Consider the following 22,733-nt stretch of genomic DNA (forward strand, 5'->3'; position numbering starts at 1 on the left):
AATTCCAGGTCTTCCTGATTCTAAGGCCGGCTCTATCTAATCTACTACCCAAGCGGACTCTCAGTATTCCATAAGGAAGTAATATGAGCCCATAAATAGGATAGCTATAAGCCTAAGCAGCAGGCGGCAGCCATCTATTAAGTTAGCCGACCTACGGAGCATGCTTGTACGACTCACTCCCACCACCTCCTGCTTGGGGTTGGAGCGCTCCTTCGGTCACATGACTCGTCTTTCAAACTTCCTTCCGGGAAAAAAAAAAAGAAAAGAAAAAATTAAAAAAAAAAACTGTTGTGGAAAGTGTCTGGTTTGTTCCCTTCTCCATCTGCTATTCTTACCACCTGCTGGTTTAGAATTATATGAATTCTGGATTCACATTCAGGCATATAATGGGACCATGCTGCTCTCCCACTTTGTGAGGATAAATCGAGAACATAGTTGTAAAGCATTCGGCACTTAGTCCTGATAGGAAGCGCTTAATACATCCTTGTTTCTTTCCTACTACCTTCAGTTGCATGTTTATTTGATTATTTTGTTGGTAGTTATTAAGTTTACAATATATATAAACTTAATAAATGCTTGCATGCTCCTATGCTTTTGTTGGTAGTTATTACGTTTATAATATACATGTTTATATATCATAAACTTAATATGTATGTATATATATATTATATACTGATGGTAATTGAGTTTCTGTAAGTATAATGATGGTTATTAAGTTTATATACTGATGTCTGGTAAGTTTCTACGTTATATCATGATGGCTATTAACTGTATATGCTGATGACTACTGTGTCTATGTGTTATTTAATGATGGGGATTAAGTAGATTCACTTTTTCAATCATGGCTGTTAAGTTCATAACGATGTTCAGAAGCGGGGCTCTCTCTAGGTTTGTTTTTGGAATTTGTGTGCGACTGTTCAGGTCTGGGAAGGCTACGTGGGGGCGGCCCCCCGCTCTTGATCACGTGCTCGATCTCGGGGAGCCTGGGACTTTGTCTGACCAGCCTAAGCCGAGCCCGAGGGGAAGGGGCGGCATGGAGGGCGTCCTGGGCCGAGCGGTGTGCATCCTCACCGGAGCCTCGCGGGGCTTCGGCCGCAGCCTGGTGCCGCTGCTGGCCCCGCGGTTGGCCGCTGGCTCGGTGCTAGTGCTGAGCGCCCGCAACGACAGGGCCCTGCAGGAACTGTCCGCCGACGTAGCGGCGTCTTGGCCCGGCCTGAGGGTGCTGTGCGTGTCGGCCGACCTGGGCAGCCAGGCCGGGCTGCAGCGGCTGCTGGAGGCGCTGCGGGAGCTGTCCCAGCCACCGGACTTGCAGCGGCTCCTGCTCATCAATAACGCTGGTAAAGACCCGCAGGTGGAGGGACGGGGTAATGGGGGGGGGGGGACGGCCGAGCCGGACCCGGATAGAAGTGTCTGTCCCGACTGCCCGAGGGGAGAGCTCCCCAAAGCGTTCAGGGGTAGACCGCCCCCTCAACTTCTCCACCACCCCACACATCTTACGGAGAAGAGACTAAATCTCAAAGAAAGGTTGCTGTAAAGTCATACAGGTGGGCAGTGACAGAGCCGAACTTAGAATCCGTGCCAGAACTCTCCTCCCACTTCACTCACCCAGATTTTAAAAAGGTAATGAGTCAGAATTTGAACCCAGGCCCTCGGCTGCAAATCCAACAAGCTTTTCACTGCGTTTCGTTCTCTCAGTGTTTCGTTTTCTCAGTTCACCATATCGGGTAGCTTTGAATCTGGGTTCCAAGCCTTTTGCGAATGTCTAGGTCAGAGTTCACACCTTCCCCGCCCCACCCCCACAATCTCACGTGGTCCCTTTGCCCTTTTTTTCCATCCCCTTCCCTACTTTCCCTTTTATAAGAGTCAACATGAGGCAAAGAAAACTTTCTCCAACTGTTGAGGCCCACTCATTGCCCAAGATACCAAACCCCAAGGGGTTTGAAATTGCTATCTCCGGGATCACTTTACAAGCGACGTTATTCTAGCTAGACACACATTTGTGGAGGAGGTTTGAAAAAATAGTGACCCCTTGTGGTTTACTAAACTATTCTGAAAAATCTCATTTTTATTATTTTGTGCTTGTCGTTTCCATTACATTTATTCTCTGCATCTGAGTGTAATGACCTTGTGAATGGCATAGAAAAAAAGCATTTGTTAATTACTAACTGTGTATACAAGTAGAAAAGTGAGAGTCTTGGCTCTAAAGAAAGAGGTTCCCATTTAATGGAGGAAACAGATATAGGAGGTTTTGGCTACAGGCCAGTTGGAAAGGCCCAGTGCTACTTAGGCTGATGGCAGGGATTAGGAGGGCAAAGGAGCTGGGCCGATGGTAAGACCTGGTGCACTCTGGGAGCAATGCCTGGGTAGATGGGTCCCAACCAATTACTGTTGGGAAAAGGGTAATGGGCCTAAGAGTCAGAGTGGAGTGGGACTCTCAGTTCCTTCAGGCAGAGGTGGGGATGGGGAAGGTCCTCCCCATCCTGCCCATGGCCTCAATTTCCTCATATACAAAATATGAGAGTGGAATTAGGTGATCTCTAGTGTCCTTTTCCATTCTAAAATCTAACTCTGATTATGACCTTTCTATACCAGAATTTCCCCCACTAGCCCCTGAGTATAAAGTGACCCTATCACCTTGACATATAATAAATGGTAGACTTACATTCCAATCAGTACAATGGCTGATCTGGGTTTGGTTCAAGGTTCCCTGGCTGATCCCTCTAAATGCATCATAGACTTCACTAACCTGGCAGAGATAAATGGCACCCTGCCTGACTCCAGGGGTCCTGAGGACGTTCCCTCTGTGTTCCAACCTACACAGAATCATGGCAATATTTCCTCCCAGTTTGCCCTAAAGCGCAAGTGCTGGGCTTTGTTGTGGTTGTTGTTTAGCCAAAGAAGACCATGACATTGGGGTGATGTCATGACTTGCACTAAATTGGATTTAAGTGAGAGAGGGCGGTGCAAGGTGAACAACCTCACTCTCTCCTTCAGAGCCATCTGGGTCCAGTGGCAAGATTAAGGCAATTGGGGTCAACTGCCATTCCCAGGGTCACACAGCTGGTAAGTGTCTGAGGTGAGATTTGAATTCAGGCCCTCAACTCCAGGGCCAGAACTCTATCCATTGCGCCACCTAGCTGTCCTTCTGGGCTTTGTACTGCATGGTAAAAGCTGCTGTGATATGTTATTCCAACTCTTAGCAGCTGTTGAGCCTAATGTTAGAGAAGGGTTTCTGAGGAGGGATACAGGAAATTGCTCAGAGGTCTGCTTGGAGGGAGATATAGCAAATGAATGGATCAGTCAGCCAATGGTCTGAACTAAGCATAAGAAAGTTTTGATTGCATAATTCTATCATTAGTTTTGGGAGGGGGGATACTGAATAGAGTCCTTACCTTCAAGGAGCTCCTAATCTGATATTGGTACCCCCTGCTCTCTGGATGTTCCTAGGATAATGGAGGAGACACCATGCCTATATTTATCAACTTTTTTATTTCATGGGGGAAATAGCAGCTGCTCTTGGGAAATGAGAAATTGACTTGGAATCAGGAAGATTTGGATTCAAAGCCAACCTTGGACAATTATTAACTGTGTGACCCTGGGCAAGTCACTAAACTTTCTAGACTACTCATCAGTAAAATGAGAGGGTTGAGGGGCAGCTAGATCCAGCCTCAGACACTTAACACTTACTAGCTGTGTGACCCTGGGCAAGTCACTTAACCCCAATTGCCTTACTTAAAAAAAAAAAATGAGAGGGTTGGAACTGATGGGCTCTGAGTCTCTTCAAACTCTAAATCTGTAATTCCACCATTCTTTGATGAGATAGCCCCTGCTCTGAGGGAGTGCCTTGTCTATTGAAAGAGACAAGCTCTGCACTCAGAAATAGTAATCAGATGCAAGATGTCAAAGATGATAAGTAACTGCGGTCCCTTTGGCAGCCCTAGATTTTGTGATGTTGCTTCACAGGACTCTTCTTTATACCAAAGTTAAGAATCCTAAGACAATGGGGAGCTGTGAGCCAAGATGAGTATGGAGGACCCTTTAACCACAGGGGAACAAGGTAGGGACTGCAGTTCTTTGGATAAAGGGCAGAAGTTCAAGGTCCCAGAGACACTGATGAGACACCAAGGGCTCTCCCAAGTACTAAGTGGCCCAAAAGAACTGAAACAGAACTGTCTCAGGTTTCAACACCAAGTGATTCTTGGTTCTTAAATCTTACCCTCTTTCTTTTCCTCTTTTCTCTTGCTGTCCTGGTGCTCCTCAGATCCTCTGGACACAGACCTGCATCAGACTGCCAAAGCATACACAAAGGACCCTGGGGGCAGCTAGGTGGTGCAGTGGATAGAGCACCAGCCCTGGATTCAGGAGGACCTGAGTTCAAATCTGGCCTCAGACACTTAACACTTACTAGCTGTGTGACCCTGGGCAAGTCACTTAACCCCAATTACCTTACCAAAAAAAAAAGAAAAGAAAAGAAAAAAAAGACCCTGAAAGCCACCAGATGTTACATCAGCTGTCTCAGAGTGGGGGACAGGTGGGCTGCTCTGTGTCAGGCCATAAACTGATGGCGCTATTGCAGGAGAACACCTTTTGAGTCTGGGGCCCACATTGATTTCTTTGATAAACAGGTTATTCATGTCATCCTTCTCTCCTCCTTTCAGAAACCTCAGCCAACCCCCTACCCTTGTGTATTTAGTATTAAACATTATCATGAGATACCAAAGCACAGGTTATTTTCCCTGGGCTTTACATATAGCCAGCCCTTAATGAGGACGACAGCCATTCATTCAAAAAACATGGATGACCAAGCCAACTGTTCTTCATTTCTCTCTTAGCTGTGCTTTTGACTGGAAATTCCACACGAGGCTCCCAAATGGGTACTTTCCCACTCCGTTTCCTCCCCCTACCCTTCTTAGTATAGTAAGTTTATAAGTAGCCAGTAAAAAGTAATAATGGCAGGAAGAAGATTGCAAAGGGCAACCTAGAAGTTCTTTACAGACTGTCTCATAAAGGAAGCATAATGGTTCCTTGCAAACTGTCTCATAAATTAACTGAAAGTCACATCCTGAGACTGCGTGCTAAAAATCAGGGAGAGCCAACTGCGTCTTGCTGTAAGGCCCTGTTAATTGTCGTCAACTGTAAGCCTCAGAGAAGCTCTAGATGCCCACATGAAGACCAGCAGAACACCAAATGTTGCTGATAACTTTGGGAGGATGTAGATGTGTTAAATAAGCCCAAGGGGGCACAGATAAGAGTCTGTCCCCCACCAAAATGCTATAAAATGAGACCCCCAAACTCCTGCCCCCAAATACTTTTCCATCTCCTAACTGCTCCCAACTCCAATCCATGCTTAGGTGAGTGATTCTCCCCCTTCCCATCCTCTCCTTCATGTTACTTGACTTCCTCTTCCACTCCATTCCTGTCCCCATGCCATCTGTCTCTATATCCCTCTCCCCTAGTTTTTCTCTGTACCTTCTGCCATTTGTCCCAGTACCCTTTGTGCCCTATTAAAATGTGATTGAAGCATTACTCTCTGATGCTATCATGACCTTTCCTTGTGCTTATCTAAAGAACTGGGGATCCCTGGCCCCACTTGACCCAGAAGGACCTACTTATGGTCCCATTCCTTTATTCTATTAATAATTCCATAAATTCTTTCTTTCTTTCTTTTTGCAGGGCAATGGGGGGTTAAGTGACTTGCCCAGGGTCACACAGCTAGTAAGTGTCAAGTGGCTGAGGCCAGATTTGAACTCAGGTGCTCCTGAATCCAGGGCTGGTGCTTCATCCACTGTGCCACCTAGCTCCACCCCCCCACCCCGCCCATAAATTAATTAGTAATTCAGGTGGCTTCTAAAACTTGACCAGAAAGGCCTCCTCAGGATGAATAAAGTGCAATTATAAAATGAGCTTGTTGGAGTTTCAGTAGCCAGTTCTAACTAGAATTGGGTGTAATTTAAACCTTAAGTATACCAGAGTTGTATAACGGGAGGCAGGCCTGGGAGAGTGGGGCCAGACTCCTCTGGCTCCCCAAAGGGTATAGAAAGCAAAGTGTAAGCTTGGATATGTTGCTGTTCATTTTTTTTTTTTTTTTAGTGAGGCGATTGGGGTTAAGTGACTTGCCCAGGGTCACACAGCTAGTAAGTGTTAAGTGTCTAAGGCCGAATTTGAACTCAGGTCCTCCTGACTCCAGGGCCGGTGCTCTATCCACTGTGCCACCTAGCTGCCCTGCTGTTCATTTTTGATGGACCTGTGATTTCTTTGGTGTGAGGAATTCCTGTGTTGGCATCCCACCTCTGTCACATACTACCCTGGGTCATCTTGAGCAGGCCCCTTAACTTCTCTGGATCACTTGTCAACAAGAACTATTGAAAGAACAGGAAAGCAGTCTGCAAGAAGCTAAGTTTGAACCAACATTTACATCTTATACCAAGATCACCTCCAAGTGAGTATATCACTTGGACATAAACAGTGACATTCTAAACAAATTAGAGGAAGAAGGGAAGAATTACTTTCCTGATCTATGGATGGGGAAGAGTTCATGATCAAATAAAGGATAGAGAGGATCAAAGAAGACAAAATGTGTGATTTTTGATTCCATAAAATTAAAAAGATTTTGCACAAACAAAACCAATGATCATGGTTTGGGCATTTGTGGACAAATAGCTGTGTAAAACTCCCTCCATAGGCACCTTATATGTGAAGGTTTTCCTCCTCAGCTGAGCTGCAAATAAGCCGTTTTTAGTGTAGGTGTGTGTACATTTGTCTCTTAATAGACCTCAAGTTCCTGGAGAGCAGCAAATTCATCGACTGTTTCATGTGTCGTTGTCTTTGTGCCCATAGGTAGGGCCTAACAGTCAAGCAATTAATCAACAAACATTTATCAAACACTTCCTGGTTGTGTGCTAGACACCGTGCTAAGAAAAAAAGGCTAGAGGGGCAGCTAGGTGGTGCAGTGGATAGAGCACGGGCCCTGGATTCAGGAGGATCCGAGTTCAAATCCGGCCTCAAACCCTTGACACTTACTAGCTGTGTGACCCTGGGCAAGTCACTTAACCCCAATTGCATCACCCCCCCCCAAAAAAAAAGACTAGACTGACCGTTGCTAATCTCAAGGAGTTTCCATTCTTGTGGGAGAGATGATAAATAAATAGGTTCCTACAAGATACATAGAGTACAGATGGAAGGAAGCTGAGAGAGGAAGGCTCTGGCAGCTGGGATCTTGGAAAAGTCCGTGGGAGGCAGCATGTGAAGGGACATGACATGCGTATAGTAGACACTTAATATAGGATTGTCGATTGAATAATTGTCTCTGCTAGGTTGTGTAACCTCACGTCTGGGAAACCTGTCCGGCTAATTGGGGAACTGTTCAGGGTGGACCATCCTGGAAAGGATCCAAGAAAACTAGACTCAGACCCGCTCTTTCGATTTCTATTCAACTCCAGCCCAGCTAGGGGAGCGCTGGCTCTTGAACTAGGCCGAGGGGGGCGGGGCTTGTTTTGCTTCCGCCAATGGAAACACGGATAGGTGCGAAGAGCTGGGCATTCGAAGCAGGTCGCTGGGTGTGAACTAGGCCGGGTCCTTTCCTACCTGCTCGCGTGCTTGATCCCCCAAGGTAGGCTGCGGTCCCGCGGGGAGGGGAGTCGACATGGAGGGGAGCCTGGGCCGGACCCTGTGCATCCTGACCGGGGCCTCCCAGGATTTCGGCCGCACTCTGGCCCCGCTGCTGGCAGCCCGGCTGGCCGCTGGCTCAACCCTAATAATGAATGCCCGAAACTATGGGACCCTGCGGAAGCTGTCGACCGAGCTGAAGGTGTTGTCGCCAAACCTACGGGTGCTGTGCGAGTCGACCGACCTGGGCAGTGAGATCGGGCTGAAGCACCTGCTGACAGCAGTGCAGGAGCTGCCCCGGGTACCGGACTTACAACGGCTCTTGCTCATCCACGAACCTGGTAACTAGTAACGGCCTTCGGAATGGGGGAGGGGAAGAAGTGTAGCCAGCGCACGGGAGCCGGGAGGGGGACCTGGCCGGGCGGACCCTCGCTGGGTCCTGCCGATGCTGTCCATTGGCCCTTTGAAGTGAACTCTTCCCTTCCAGATGCGTTTGAGGGGCTCAGAGGGCAGAGTTGGAAGGTACCTCAGTAACCGTCAAGTGGAACCCAGAATCTCCCCATCACCATCCCCAAGCCAGTCTCCCACATCGGCTCCTGGGGCACTTGGGCCATTGCAAAGTAGGACTGCTGCTGAGAAATATTCCCTGATGGTGGGCTTCTATGGGCCTCTGTGTAATCCCAGCCAGTGTGTTCCCTGTCCTGCCCTCAGGGGTCAAATGGAATCAGTCTGATCCCTAGTCCCTGGGACATGCAGCCATCCCTTCCCTGTCCCCTCCACCCTCAGCTCTTGTCCGTGCAAAACAACCTCAGTCCTAATGACTTGGCCTTGTAAACTCCGAAAACAAAAGACCCGGTCACCCAGCTTATGCAACCACTGTTGCACAACTCTGAAAATCCCAAAGGTCTCACACAGGTTATCACAGTCACAGTTAACCCTGAAAAATAACATAAAACCAAAGAGGTAACAGTGGTTAAAAGCAAAAAGTGTTCTTTATTTCACTGGAGGAGGGAAACTAGACAGTGTGTGGGGCCTTCTGTAGGAGGAGACCCTCTTGATCAAGGCCAAGCTCTGACACACATAGCAATGGTTGTTTAGTGAGCTGTAGCCCTGACTATGAGAAACAGCAACAATGAGACAAGCTGGATTCACAGCAGGGCTTCATGATCAGGTTCCTGCAGGTGCTTGTCTGACCTCAGGCACCACTTGGAGCTGGTGTGAAAACAATACTGGGATTTTGCTGGAGCAGAATTCATCAGGACTGTTGTTATGCCAAGCTCAGAACACATCTTGCTTGCTGGGCCTTAGCTCTGGAAAACAGGGGGTCTCCTAAGAGTAGAGAGAGGTGTAATCTTGGCCTCAATGCCAACTTTGAAACTCAGATCCAATATTGCAGATATGGTCAATCCTAATAATAATAGCTTACTTTTCCATAGCACTTTAAGGTTTACAAAGAACTTAACAAATATTATCTTACTTTATTCTCACAACCCTGGGTTGGTTGGTCAAAGTCATATGGCTGATGTCTGAAACAGGATTTGAACTTGGGTCTTCCCAACTCCAGGTCTAGCCCTCTGTCCAATGAGCTCCCTAGCTATACAGTTGTATTTCTACTTCTTTATCTATGGAAACAATATCTGCCAATGTAGTCAGAGATTGTATTAGCTTTTGGGGACTGCCACTTCCCACTGCTGACCCACATTGAGCTTACAGATCTCTGTCAAACAGATAGACATTTTACCTAGCCTTCACCTTCATTTTGAAGTTAACTTTTGAACTGTTATATCTACCCTTAATCTTGTGAGATTTAGCCCTATCCTCAAGCCTATCTTAATCTTTTTTAATCCTGCCTGTCATCTGTTGAGTCTCAGCTTTGTGCCACCTTCAGACTTAAGGAGCATATTATCTATGTCTTTACCTAAGCCATTCATTAAAATATTAAATTTCATATGGCCAAGCACAGATCCCTGGAGTTGTCTGATGGAAACCGCCATCTAAAATGACATGGAATCATGATCCTTTGAATCCATTCATTGAGGGGCAGCTAGGTGGCACAGTGGATAAAGCACTGGCCTTGGATTCAGAAGGACCTGAGTTCAAATCCAGCCTCAGACATGACACTTACTAGCTGTGTGACCCTGGGCAAGTCACTTAACCCTCATTGCCCTAAAAAAATAAATAAATAAAAATGAACCCAGTCATTGAACCAGATCCAGAATCATCGTCACCATCTAGTCTAAATGTCTGCACATCTCCCACAAGATGAGCATGAGATCAGTCACCCACTATTTTGTTAAATAACAAGGAAAATTATGTGTACATTATTCCCCTCCTGTATCCCTCCCTTCTCTTTCAGGAGGTGGGCAGCATGTTGCATTGGAAGTCCTCTGGAATTGCAGTTGGTCATTGCACTGATCAGAATTCCCAAATCTTTCAAAGTTTTGTTCTTTACTATATTATTGTCTTTGTGTGAATTGTTCTCCTGGTTCTGTTCACTTCAGGCTGCATCAGTTCATGCATATCTTCCCAGGTTTCTCTGAAAGCCTCCATTTCATAATTTCTTGCAGCACTCTAATATTCTATCACACTCATACACCATAACTTCTTCAGTTATTTTTTGGTCTTTCTTCATATCCCCAGCATTTGTGTCCCAGGCAGAAAGAACCCAGGTGTTCCTGACTGCAAGACTCACCTTCTAATCTCTGTACCAAGGATTCTTAATCTTTTAATGTATCATGGACCCTGCTGCACCGTGTGGAAGCCTCTGGACCCCTTTGTAGTATGGGGTTTGTTGTTGTTGTTGTTTTGCAACAAACATTTATTTTATTTTTTCCAGTTACATGTAGGGGTAGTTTTCAACATTCATTTCCATAAGATTTAGAGTTCAAAATTTTTCTCCCTCTCTCCCTTTCCTCCCCCCTCCACAAGACATCAACCAATCTGATATAGGTTATATATGTACAATCCACAGGTGCTCTTTTTATCAGTTCTTTCTATGGGGGTGGATAGTATGCATCATCATTAGTCCCTTGGGATAGTCTTGGATCATTGTATTGCTGAGGGTAGTTAAGTCATTCACAATTGCTCATCAAACAATACTGCTGTCACTATGCACAATGTCCTCCCCATTCAGCTCACTTCACTATACATCAGTTCATATGAGTCTTTCCAGGTTTCTCTGCTATCATCCCGTTTGTCATTTCCTGTAGCACAATACCATTCCACTACAGTCATATACCACAGCTTCTTCAGTCATTCCTCAATTGATGGACATTCCCTTGATTCTCAATTCTTAGCCACCACAAAGAGTTGCTATAAATATTTTTTGTACAATTTTTCCCCTTTTCTCTTTTACATGATTACTATTTTTAACTGTTTCCCTCCATCCTATTTCTGTCCCCGTGATATTTACTCTATTATCTATCTTCTTTCACCCTATCCCTCTTCAAAAGGGATTTGCTTCTGTCTGTTCCCTCCCCCAATCTGCCCTCCCTTCTTTTGCCCTTCTCTCTCTTTATCCCCTTCCCCTCCTATTTTCCACCCAATTGAGTGTGTAGGTTATTCCCTCTTTGAGCCAATTCTGATGAGATTGAGGTCTTTGAGCCAATTCTGATGAGTGTTAGGCTCATTTACTACCCAGATTAAATAGATTATTCCACCCAATTGGGTGTGTGTGTTAATCCCTCCTTGAGGCAGCTCTGATGAGATGAAGGTCTTTGAGCCTATTCTGATGAGTCTAAAAAATTGATTTACTACCCTGCTCTTCCCTCATCTTTTCCCCCACTCCATAAGCCCTTTCCTGTTTCTTTTCATGTGGGATTTCACCCCATACTACCTCTGCCCTTCCCCCTCCCCCAGTGCATTCCCCTCACCCCTCAATTTAACCCTAAAGATGCCATCATGGGGCAGCTAGGTGACACCGTGGACAAAGCATCTACCCTGGACCTAGGGGGATCCCAACCAAAACCCAGCCTCAGACACAAGACAGTCACCCATGTATGTCCCCAACTCCAATTTTTTATGGTTCTCTAGGGTCTTGTATTTGAAAGTCAAATTTGCCATTCAGTTCAGGTCTTTTCATCACGAATACCTGAAAGTCCTCTTTTTCGTTGAAGTCCCATTTTTTTCCTCTGAAATATTATGCTCAGTTTTGCTGGATATGTGATTCTTGGTTATAATCCCAATTCCTTTGTCCTCTGGAATATCATATCCCATGCCCTTGTATTGTTAAAGATAATGTTCAGATTTGCTCGTACAAAAAAAAAATGACACTCCAACACCAGGTGAAGAAAATTAAATTTAATGAGTATTATAGTACAGGAAAAGAGATATTAGTTTTGCAACATCTATTAAAGCAAAAGCAATTACTATGTAGAGATTTAAAGAGAAATACATCACCATATTGGGGAAGCACCAACTCCTGGGTCCAACTGGCTGGGAGTCCCAGTACAGCCTCCCAGAGTCCCGATTGGGAACATCCCGGGCAGACCGTCCTCTCCGTGGGCAAAACTCCAAAGAGGTGGGGGCTTACTTTGACTTATATAGTACCTTAAACAAAAGTGGCTTGAAGCCACCAATAGCGGCTTGTATGATGAACTCATTTTATGATTGACACCAAGTAAGTTTGTGCAGGATCACTGCCAGAGAAGTTGGAATAAACTTTTAGTTTCTCAGGACATAGTCCTGAGGGGGAGCCAACCCCCCAGGACTACTCCTGGAATTGTTTATGGTCCCTAGGAATGGCTAGTTCTTGGGAACCTTAGTCAGTTAATCAGTGAAATATGCCTAGAAGGGACCTGGCCAGGATCCCAGCAGGGTATCCTCGTTCACGTTCCCACTCTCGGTCAAAACAGGGGCAATTTCCCATGTTAAGCTATAGCTAGAGTTAGCAGAAAACATCTGGGAGTTCATAGAGGGGGCAAACACATGTTTGTGAGCTAGGCCTATACCTGGATAATCTTCTAATATTCATTTACCTTTCAGCCCTCTGGTCCTTTAATGCAGAAGCTGCTTGATCTTGTGATATCCTGACTGGGGCTCCACAGTACTTGAATTCTTTTTGGCAGCTTGCAATATTTTCTCCTTGACCTGAGAGCTCTGGAATTTGGCTATAATATTATTCCTAGGTAGATTCTTTCAATTTCTATTTTACCTTCTGCTTCTAGAATATCAAGGCAATTTTCCCTGACAATTTCTTGGAAGATGATGTCTAAGCTCTTTCTTGATCATGGTTTTCAGGTAGACCAATAATTTTCACATTATCTCTCCTAGATCTATTTTCCAGGTCAGCAGTTTTTCCAAGAAGATATTGCACATTACCCTCTATATTTTTATTCATTTGGATTTGCTTTATTGTGCCTTGGTTTCTCATAAAGTCACTAGCTTCCATTTGTTCAATCCTAATTCTTTTGCAATTATTTTCATCAGAGAGCTTTTGTACCTCCTTTTCCATTTGGCTAATTTGGCTTTTCAAGCTGTTGACTTTTTTCTCATGTCTTTCCTGCATCACCCTCATTTCTTTTTCCATTTTTTCCTCTACCTCTCTAACTTTATCTTCAAAGTCCTTTTTGAGCACCTCTATGTCCTGAGACCAATTCGTATTTTTCTTGGAAGTTTTAGATATAGGGACCCTGACCTTGACATCTTCCTCTGAGGGTGCACCTCACTTCCTTGTCACTAAAGAAACTTTCTATGGTCCTCACCTTTCTCTGTCTGCTCATCTTGTCTTTCTTTTACTTGACTTTTAGCTCCTTAAAGTGGGGCACTGTTTCCAGGCTGCAGTATCCCAAGTTTCAGAAGTTCCAGGTGGTATGATTTAAGGAGGATCAGGTTCTTCACTCACCTGGCCTGTTCCCTGGTCCATAGATGACCCCAGACCAACTTGCTAATCAACCAGCTTTGTGTGTTGTTGTCAGCTCTGATGAGCCTGACCCCCTCCCCAACCTGGGCCACTGCTACTCAAGCCTACCTCCTGGTTCCCAGCAGGAGTGAAAAACCCAAGTTCTGTCTCAGCACCAGGATAGAACCCTGTAATTTCCTCCCTGCCAAGGACTCAGCCCTCTCACCAGACTGTGAGCTTAGTTCCAGATGACACTGGCGCTGCAGCTGATTCAGAGACTCGGGGGGGGGGGGTCTCTTTCTTTGCTGGGGTCTTCCTGGGACTGGATCTGTGTCATCGTGACTGTGGAGTTGAGCTCCACTCCTGTCTCAACACAGCAGTTCCCTCCTTCTGATGTTCCAAACCATCCTTGGTTGAAAGATGATCTCAGCACATTCTTCTGTGGGTTTTACTGCTCCAGGAATTGTCCTATGGCATTATTTGGATGTTTTTTGGAGCGATTGTGTCATGAGTTCGAGAGCCTTTCCTCCACCATTTTGGCTCCACCCCATAAGTCTCTGTAGTATGTTTTTAAATGAATAACATACACAGGATTGCCAGGGGAAACAATTCTATTAAAATGCAATGGTCAGAATTTTTTTAAAAATCAAGTTTGAGGACCCAAGATTAAAGATTTAGAATGGTCTACAACATGCTTCCTTTCATGGGAAAATCATCATTAAAGATAGACTTCCTGCCCATTCCCAGGCTCCGGAAGCAAATCTCAAGAGCAGTGGGGAGGGGCTCCTGGACAGACCCTGTGGAATTCCTGAAGGTTTTATTTTTTTATTTTTTTAAGGTACCTTAGGGGACGTGAGCAAAAATATTGTGGATTTTGCTGACCCGACAGAAATTAATGGCTACTGGGCTCTGAATGTGACCTCCACTCTCTGCCTGACTTCGGGGATCCTCAGGGTCTTCCCCCCCAGCCCTGGCCTGAAACGAACCGTGGTCAACATCTCCTCCATGTGTGCATTGAAACCCTTCAAGAGCTGGGGCCTGTACTGTGCTGGCAAGGCTGCCCGAAACATGCTGTTCAAGGTGTTGGCAGAGGAAGAGCCCAATGTTCGGGTGCTGAGCTATGCCCCAGGTAGGAGAGCATGTGGGAGCTGCTCCCTCCCTGCCCCACATCTGGCTCTGTCTGGGCACTCCGGTGCCTGCTGTTCCTTCCTCATACCCAGAGCACAGTTCCTTTGACATCTGTCATTCCCTGTGGACAAGTCCCTCTTGTAGAAAGTATGGGCCAAGGGTCTTGGAAGGATATGATTTGGGGTGGAGGGACTCTTGGAAATGGTTTGGAGGATGAGGCTAATGATGGAGAGATCCCTAGGATGGAAACAGCCCCTTAGCCAAGGGCACTACCCCCTAGAGAAACAGCCTCTCCCCCACCCCAGCACCCTGTCCAATCATGACCAGACACCCCACCCTCCCCCTTATTACAGGACCATAGGGACCTGGAAGGGACCTCAGAAACCTTTGAGCCCAACCCTTTCTTTTTACAGAGGAGTTAAGAGGCTTGCCCAGGGTCACACCTCTGGTTCAGTGTCTGAGGCAGGATTTGAACCCAGGCCTTCTGGACTGTAAGTCCAGTGCCCCTTCCACTAGGAATTACTGCCTCTCCTTGGTGAGGAAGGGCTCAAGTCTCCATAGCTGCCAACTTGCTTGTGTACTGGTGGCAAGCACAACTTTTAGTAAAAAGCATTTATTAAATATTTAGTGTGGCAAGTAGGGGGCATAAAGGGCACCTTACTGTGCCATCCCGTAGGAGGTGTGCTAGGCAGTGACTAGTCCCCTTGTGACTAGAGGAAGGGGAGAAGATCCCCCAAAAGTAGAAGGCATGGCCTGTTCCTGGGACTGATGCTGGCTAATCCTTGAGAGCTAGCGTTTTCATGCCCTTCATGGTTTGCAAAGCGCTCATCAGTATAACCGTGGGGGATCCAGGGAACTGAGGCTGAGAGAGATTGAGTTCTTTTTCTAGGCTCACTCAGCCAGTTAAGTGACTGGGGCAGTATTGGGACCCAGATTTTTTTAATCCCAAGGCTAGCCCTCTCTCCACTATCCCATCGAACTGTATAATGCAGAGAAGTGTCCCTGGTTCAGTCCTAGTCCAGTCCTTCTTGGTCATGGTCTCCTGATCCACCCCCACACAGTTGTGGGCCCCTTGCTACCCAGGGGCCTTTGCTAGACCTTTGTCCTTTCCTCTGTTCCCTCAGGCCCTCTGGACACAGACATGCAGCTAGAAGCCCGGCAGAAAACCAGGGACTCAGAGCTGCGACAGTCTCTGGTCAAGTTGAAGGACACCCATTCCCTGCTGGACAGCTCTGTCTCTGCCCAGAAGCTCCTGGACCTGCTGGAGGAAGACACCTTTGAGTCAGGGGCCCACATTGATTACTTTTGTGAATAGGACTGGCTGCCCTCCATCAGCTGGGTGCCACCCCACCTTCCCCTGCCGTCCTGTCCTCACCCTCTGCTCTTCACAAGTGCCCAGACAGGGGGTGTGTGACTTAGTGGAATGGTCCTTGGATAGGAAGGCGGAAGAACTGCACAGTCAGCCAGGTCATAATGCGCAGAGCTGGGAATTGAATCACATCCTTGAATTCTCAGTCCAGGGCTCTCCACCCTGCCATGAAGTGCCCCCTCTCCCCTCTGCCTCCACTCTCTTTGATTTCTTTCTAATTTGGCTTCCACTGGGACTGACTCTTTTTTCCATTCCATGTCGTCCCTTTCGCCCCTTCCCAAAGAGACCACTGGGAGCCCAGCCAACTGGGTGCAAGTCACTGAGGCTGGGAGTGTTAGGGGTGGAGTGAAGGGAATGTGTCAGTGAGTCTGCTGGGGAATTGGGGTTCTCTGACCCCCTCAAAAAGTCAGGGAGGTACAGTGGATAAAATGTTAGGCTTGCAGTCTACAAGCTCTGAGGTTCAAATTCAGGCACTGACATTTATAGTGAGACTCTGGACAAGTCACCTCATGTCTGCAACTCAAGCATCTTCCGAAGACCTGAGTCTGAATTCCTAAGGCTGGAGCTCTCACACTAGGAATACTCCATGCTGAAATCACCCGACATTCCTACCTGAAAGAGAGAGGGAGAGGCAGGCAGACAGGCAGACAGACAGACAGACAGAGAAAGAAATAAAAAAGGGGAAAGATCAAGGAAGGAAAAATGCCAAATTTTCTCTTCTTTTCTTTTCTTTCTACCCCTTGTATAAGCTGTAAGACCCCTCAGAGTACAAATGTCTTTCTGCGTTCACTTTGTGAGTGCCTCCCCCCCCCCCAGCCTCAGAGAATACAATAAATGCTGAGTTTCTTGTGTTTGTGTGTGTGTGTATGTATGTATATGTGTGTCCCCTTCTTCACTCATTCAGGAAGTGTTTATTGAGGGCCTGTAACTGGGGGGTTACAAAACCAGAAATGGTACAATCCCTGCCCTCAAAGAGCTTACATTCAGTCACGGGAAATCCACATGTGTATTGAGGGTGATTTTTCACTCAGGTAGGGAATTCCTGAATGAGGACACACCCTTCATCAGCAGCTGAGCACTGAGCCTTTCTGTTCTGTGCCTAGGGTCCCACAGTCAGCACAGTCAGAGATAGGACTTAATCCCTGGTCTTCTTGGTGCTGAGTCTGATTCTCTCCACTGGTGTATCTCATGAATATGTAAGTAGATACAAAAGAAACACAAGGTAGGGCAGGGGGCCAAGTTGCAGAATAGAAAATGAACCAACATATATCATCAGCATTTCTATATTACCAATTGAGGAATTGTGGGAATTAAGTGAACCACACTGACTCCATCTTGTGACTAATTCTGGAGCTGGTTCCGGTTCCCTTACTAGATGATTGATTATGGCTCTGTTCCAATTTCTGTTTCATGAGGAAACTTTTTTCAATTATGGGAATTGTGAGAAAACTTTATTACATTGATAGGCCCTTGCCCTTCATGGCTGTAAAGCCGGACCACCTCTGTGTGGGGGCCAAATTTAAGATATGGAGAGTTAATTGGGTGACTTGCCAAAATATTGGGGTCCCAGAAATAATGAGGGACCTCTCGGTTCAAAGCTCCCTCCCCTCCAAACTGCCCTTCTAGATATTTCTCCCAAGCCAATAAGAAAGGAGCCTTATAGCTTATTTTCCACAAAAGGATCAGATTTTATTACTTGGGAATTAAACAACAAAGGTGAAATTAATAAAAATCAAAGCTAAGGAAGTAGGGAAAAAGAAATACAGATAAATTCTCCTAGCTCTAACCTAAGTCTATACAATCCCCAGATCATTTCCAATTAAACTAATTCAAAAGAAAACAGGGCCCACCTGGGACATCTGCTCTAGCTGCTCGTGCCACCGGAAGGGCAGAAGAGAGAGAAGAGAGCCAGCATTCCGGAAGTGACTCAGCCTACCCTCAGCAAGAGTTCTCCTTCTGACCTCAGTAGCACACATAACTTCAGGGTGGGCCAGGTGTGGCCCCTCCCAAATGAGTCAGCTAAACTCCAATAATTTTTACCACATCTGTTTGCTGCTTTGAGACCCTTCATTCAGGACATAAGTTATGCTGATCAGAAACCCTGTCAAATCCCAAGCCTGATGTAAGGAATTTTCTCATAGTTATATACAGTTCAGGCAACCCATGTCTTATCTGAAAACTGGTCCCATGCTGGTCAATCAGTTACTGTTTCCTCATTCCTTTCATTGAATACAATCACTTGCGGGGAGTGAGACTGCCCTTTTTCTGATTTCACTCCCTCCTCCCTGCCAATTCAGAAAATCCCTAATCTTTTCTCCAATTAGAAATCCAATTACCTAATTTTGTACCCTAGTTACTTTGTTTTCTTTCTTTCTTTCTTTTGGGGGAGGGGCGGGACAATGAGGATTAAGTGACTTGCCCAGGGTCACACAGCTAGTGTCAAGTGTCTGAGGTCAGATTTTAACTCAGGTCTTCCTAAATCCAGGGCTGGTGCTTTATCCACTGCACCACCTAGCTGCCTCCACAATTGTTTTCTTTAATTAATTGGTCTTATTTGAGTAATTATCTTTAATGCACAAAAATCTGCCTCCTGTTTCTGGGTCCAGTGCCAAGCTGAGGAGGTCTGATCCCAAATTATTATGCAATTGGCTTGCATTGCTTAATAAATTGACATGATCAGAAGCTTAAACCTTGGTGTCCTCAGCTGATTTATCATTAACCTGCCAATTTGGGGAAAGCCAAGCTTGGTCAAGCCAGGACTCTGACCCCAGGGACCATAGCTTTCAGAAAAGCTCCTTAGAGAATGGTAGCTAGTCTTTCGCCAAAGGACCTTTTCTGTGGAAGACTTTCCCCATGTATTGGACTCCCCTTGATTTTGAATTCTTCCAAGCTAAGGTGAGGCTTACCCTCACACTGCTGGGGCAGGTTTACCCACACCTTGAAGGTTGGGGAGGGATTATTCCCTTCAAGGAAAGGATAGATTCCTGTAATAGTAAATACTAAATGATTTCCCCTTGGATAAATCTCTTTTGGCATGAGTCCAAGGGAAGAGAATGCTGTCATATTGATACCCCCTTAGGAAAATTCTTATTGACCTAGAATTTCCCATACAGAAGTGTAAGGGGTGACTAAGAGTTCTCAAATCATGCTAAAGTATATAAAAATCCAATTGAGTCCCAAAATTGGCCTGAAGAAGGGACTTCTAATTATGGAAGAGATAAGGAGGCTAGTACGTGTTTGTCTTATCATTTTGTCTGTTGACTTAATTTGGCCAGACTGCCAAATGGGTGCATGACACAAATATAGGTGAAGAATTCTGGGAGCAGGACAAAAGGAAGCTCCCTCCACTGATTCACCATGACTGGTGGCTGAAGGCACAGAGGTGAAATAACTTGCCTGGGGCCATACAACTAGAATGTCCTAGGTAGAACTTGAACCTGTGTCTTCCTGACTCCAAGGCTCGCCTGCTACCCTCTGAACCAGGGGTTCTTCACTTTTTAATATGTCATGGACCCGTTTGCCAGTCCTGGGGGCTGGGTCCTCCGGATTGCTTTGCAGTATGTTTTTAAATGAATAAAGAACATAGATTTGGGGCAGCTAGGTGGTACAGTGGATAGAGCACCTGTCCTGGAGTCAGGAGGACCTAAGTTCAAATCCAGCCTCAGACACTTAACTAGCTGTGTGACCCTGGGCAAGTCATTTAACTCCAGTTGCCTCACTAAAAAAAAAAGAAAAAAGAAAGGAAAAAAATTTTTAAAAATTAAAAAAAAATAAAAGGGGCAGCTAGGTGGCGCAGTGGATAGAGCACCGGCCCTGGAGTCAGGAGTACCTGAGTTCAAATCTGGTCTCAGACACTTAACACTTACTAGCTGTGTGACCCTGGGCAAGTCACTTAACCCCAATTGCCTCACTAAAAAAAAAAAAATACATAGGGTTGCCAAGAGAACCAAAACTATTGAAATGAAGTGTCATAATATTAAAAAGACAAGTTCACAGGCTTCAGGTTAAGAAATCCTTGCAGACAAGTCCCTCTTGCAGAAAGTATGGGCCAAGGGTCTTGGAAGGATATAATTTGGGGTGGAGGGACTCTTGGAAATGGTTTGGAGGATGAGGCTAATGATGGAGAGATTCCTAGGATGGAAACAGCCCCTTAGCCAAGGGCACTACCCCCTAGAGAAACAGCCTCTCTCCCACCCCAGCACCCTGTCCAATCATGACCAGACACCCTGCCCTCCCCCTTCTTACAGGACCATAGGGTTAGAGCTGGAAGGGACCTCAGAAACCTTTGAGTCCAACCCTTTCTTTTTTTTTTTTTTAAAGTGGGGCAATTGGGGTTAAGTGACTTGCCCAGGGTCACACAGCTAGTAAGTGTTAAGTGTCTGAGGCCCAGATTTGAACTCAGGTCCTCCTGACTCCAGGTCCGGTGCTCTATCCACTGCACTACCTAGCTGCCCCCAACCCTTTCTTTTTACAGAGGAGTTAAGAGGCTTGCCCAGGGTCACACCTCTGGTTCAGTGTCTGAGGCAGGATTTGAACCCAGGCCTTCTGGACTGTAAGTCCAGTGCCCCTTCCACTAGGAATTACTGCCTCTCTTTGGTGAGGAAGGGCTCAAGTCTCCATAGCTGCCAACTTGCTTGTGTACTGGTGGCAAGCACAACTTTTAGTAAAAAGCACCTTACTGTGCCATCCCGTAGGAGGTGTGCTAGGTGGTGACTAGTCCCCTTGTGACTAGAGGAAGGGGAGACAATCCCCCAAAAGTAGAAGCCATGGCCTGTTCTTGGGACTAATGCTGGCTAATCATTGATAGCTAATTAACAGTGAGGCAGCTAGATGGCTCAGTAGATAGAGTAATGGGCCTGGAGTCAGGAAGATCTGAGTTCAAATCTAGCCTCAGACACTTACTAGCTGTGTGACCCTGGGAAAGTCACTTAACTTCTGTTTGCCTTAATCTACTGGAAAAGCAAATGGCTAACCACACCAGTATCTGCCAAGAAAACTCCATGGATAGTACTGACATGCTATGGTTCCTGGGAGTCACAAAGAATCAGACACAACTGAACAACAATAACCATTTTTATAACACTTCAAAGCTAGCAAAGCTCTTTTACATTTATTCTTTTACAAAAGGGCAGCAAGGTGTGCAGTGGATAAAGGGCCAGCCTGGAAATCAGGAAGACTCATCTTCCCGAGTTCAAATCTGGCCTCAGACAATATTGTGTGAACCTAGGTAAGTCATTTAACTCTGTTTGCCTCAGTTTCCTCATCTGTCAAATGAGCCAGGGAAGGAAATGACCAACCACTCCAGTGTCTCTGCCAAGAAAACCCCAAATGGGGTCATAAAGAGTGAGATTGGAAAACGACTGAAGAACAACATTTTACAATAACCCTGTGAGGTAGGTGCTATTATCTTCATTTTACAGATGAGAACATTGAGGCTGAGAGAATTGAATGAGTTGCCTAGGGTCACACAGCCAGCTGTGCCCAGGGTCACAAATCCTGAGACAGAATTTGAACTCAGATCCGTTAATCAGTAAACATTCATTATGGGCCTACTATGTGTCAAGCCCTGCTCTCACAGTTCTCACATTCTTATGGCATAGACAACACGCTACAGACAGAATAAATGGGAAGGACTCAACGGGAGAAGGCACTAGAGTGAAGGGGAATTGGGAAAGTCTTCTTGTGAAAGGGAGGATTTTGGCTGGGGCTTTGAGGAAGTGGGAAGGCAGGAGGCAGAACATTCTAAGCTTGGGAGACAGCCAGAGAAAATGCCCAGAGGCTGAGATGGAAAGGTCTTGTTTAGGGACCAGCCAGGAGGCCAGAGTCACTGGATCGCAGGGTATGTAGTGCATGATGGGAAGGAGAGTCATCGCCTTAGATGCTCTGTCCTATTCCTGTCCTTCTTGATAGCTGACTACCTTTTCCACCTGGCCTATTCAAATAGGTGCCTCTTAACCTTTCCACCCAGAGGGGAGGTGTATGAGCAAAGAGAGCAAAGACTGAGGGGCTGAACCCTGTGCTTCAGTGATATATGTGGGTGTGTGCCCTTTCTTTAGAAATAAAGAATACTTTTTTGCTTTTACTTTGTTTTGAGTAGGTGGTATCTTGTCCCACTCACTAAGAATTGGAAATCAAAGGGATGCTCATCCATTGGGGAAGGGCTAAACAAGCTGTGGTAGGCGATGGTGATGGAATATTATTGTGATCTAAGAAATGACAAGCAGGATGATTTCAGAAAGGCCTGGGAAGGCTTGTATGAACTGATGCATAATGAAGTGAGCAGAACCAAGAGAAGGTTGTATAAAATGACAGCAATATTGTTGGATGAAGAACTATGTATGACAACTATTTTCAGCAATACAATGATCTAAGACAATCCCAAAGGACTAATGATGAAACATATTATCCACCTCCAAAGATAGAACTGATATTGATGGAACACAGACTGAAGCATGCCATTTTTCACTTTCTTTCATTTTTTTCTTTTATTCAAGTTTTCTTGTACACAACGATTAATGTGGTAATGTTTTACATAATCATACATGTATAACCCATGTGATGTTTAAAACCTAACTGTGATGTTTAAAATATAATGTGGGTCCTAACATGCCCCTCCCAGTTTTGGGGGGAAACCGGCTAATATTAACTGATAAATTCAGCAAGAGTTTAGGCTTTTAAGTATTTATTAAAGTGTATTAAAAGTTAGTGAAGAGAGAGAGGTTGAGAACAGATCCCTTATAGCATGGAAAACCCTAGCTTAGATCTATTCGGTATAGCCAGAGAGAAACCCTT

General features: G+C 45.7%; 1 protein-coding gene across 2 annotated transcripts; it reads left to right on the plus strand.

Moving 5' to 3' along the window:
• The first annotated feature begins 962 nt into the window (after nucleotides 1-962).
• Nucleotides 963-16,792, plus strand: SPR (sepiapterin reductase). 2 transcript variants are annotated; one of them, XM_043985550.1, is made up of 4 exons: nucleotides 1,200-1,337; nucleotides 7,314-7,946; nucleotides 14,283-14,573; nucleotides 15,697-16,792. In XM_043985550.1, exons 2-4 carry the CDS (start codon nucleotides 7,643-7,645, stop codon nucleotides 15,885-15,887), a joined length of 786 nt encoding a protein of 261 aa, XP_043841485.1. In that variant the 5' UTR covers nucleotides 1,200-1,337; nucleotides 7,314-7,642; the 3' UTR covers nucleotides 15,888-16,792. The 2 variants fall into 2 exon arrangements, with proteins under 2 accessions (XP_043841484.1, XP_043841485.1); XM_043985549.1 differs by lacking the exon at nucleotides 7,314-7,946 and having other exon boundaries at nucleotides 963-1,337.
• Nucleotides 16,793-22,733: the final 5,941 nt, after the last annotated feature.

This window comes from Dromiciops gliroides, chromosome 2 (assembly GCF_019393635.1).
Source record: "Dromiciops gliroides isolate mDroGli1 chromosome 2, mDroGli1.pri, whole genome shotgun sequence".
NCBI lineage: Eukaryota > Metazoa > Chordata > Mammalia > Microbiotheria > Microbiotheriidae > Dromiciops > Dromiciops gliroides.

Excerpts from the sequence above, each read along its gene's own strand:
- SPR (XM_043985549.1), top strand. The coding sequence starts at position 1,034 with ATGGAGGGCGTCCTGGGCCGAGCGGTGTGCATCCTCACCGGAGCCTCG. Across the intron at positions 1,338-14,282 it reads CCTGCTCATCAATAACGCTG|GTACCTTAGGGGACGTGAGC; the intron begins GTAAAGACCCGC and ends TATTTTTTTAAG. Across the intron at positions 14,574-15,696 it reads GGTGCTGAGCTATGCCCCAG|GCCCTCTGGACACAGACATG; the intron begins GTAGGAGAGCAT and ends CTGTTCCCTCAG.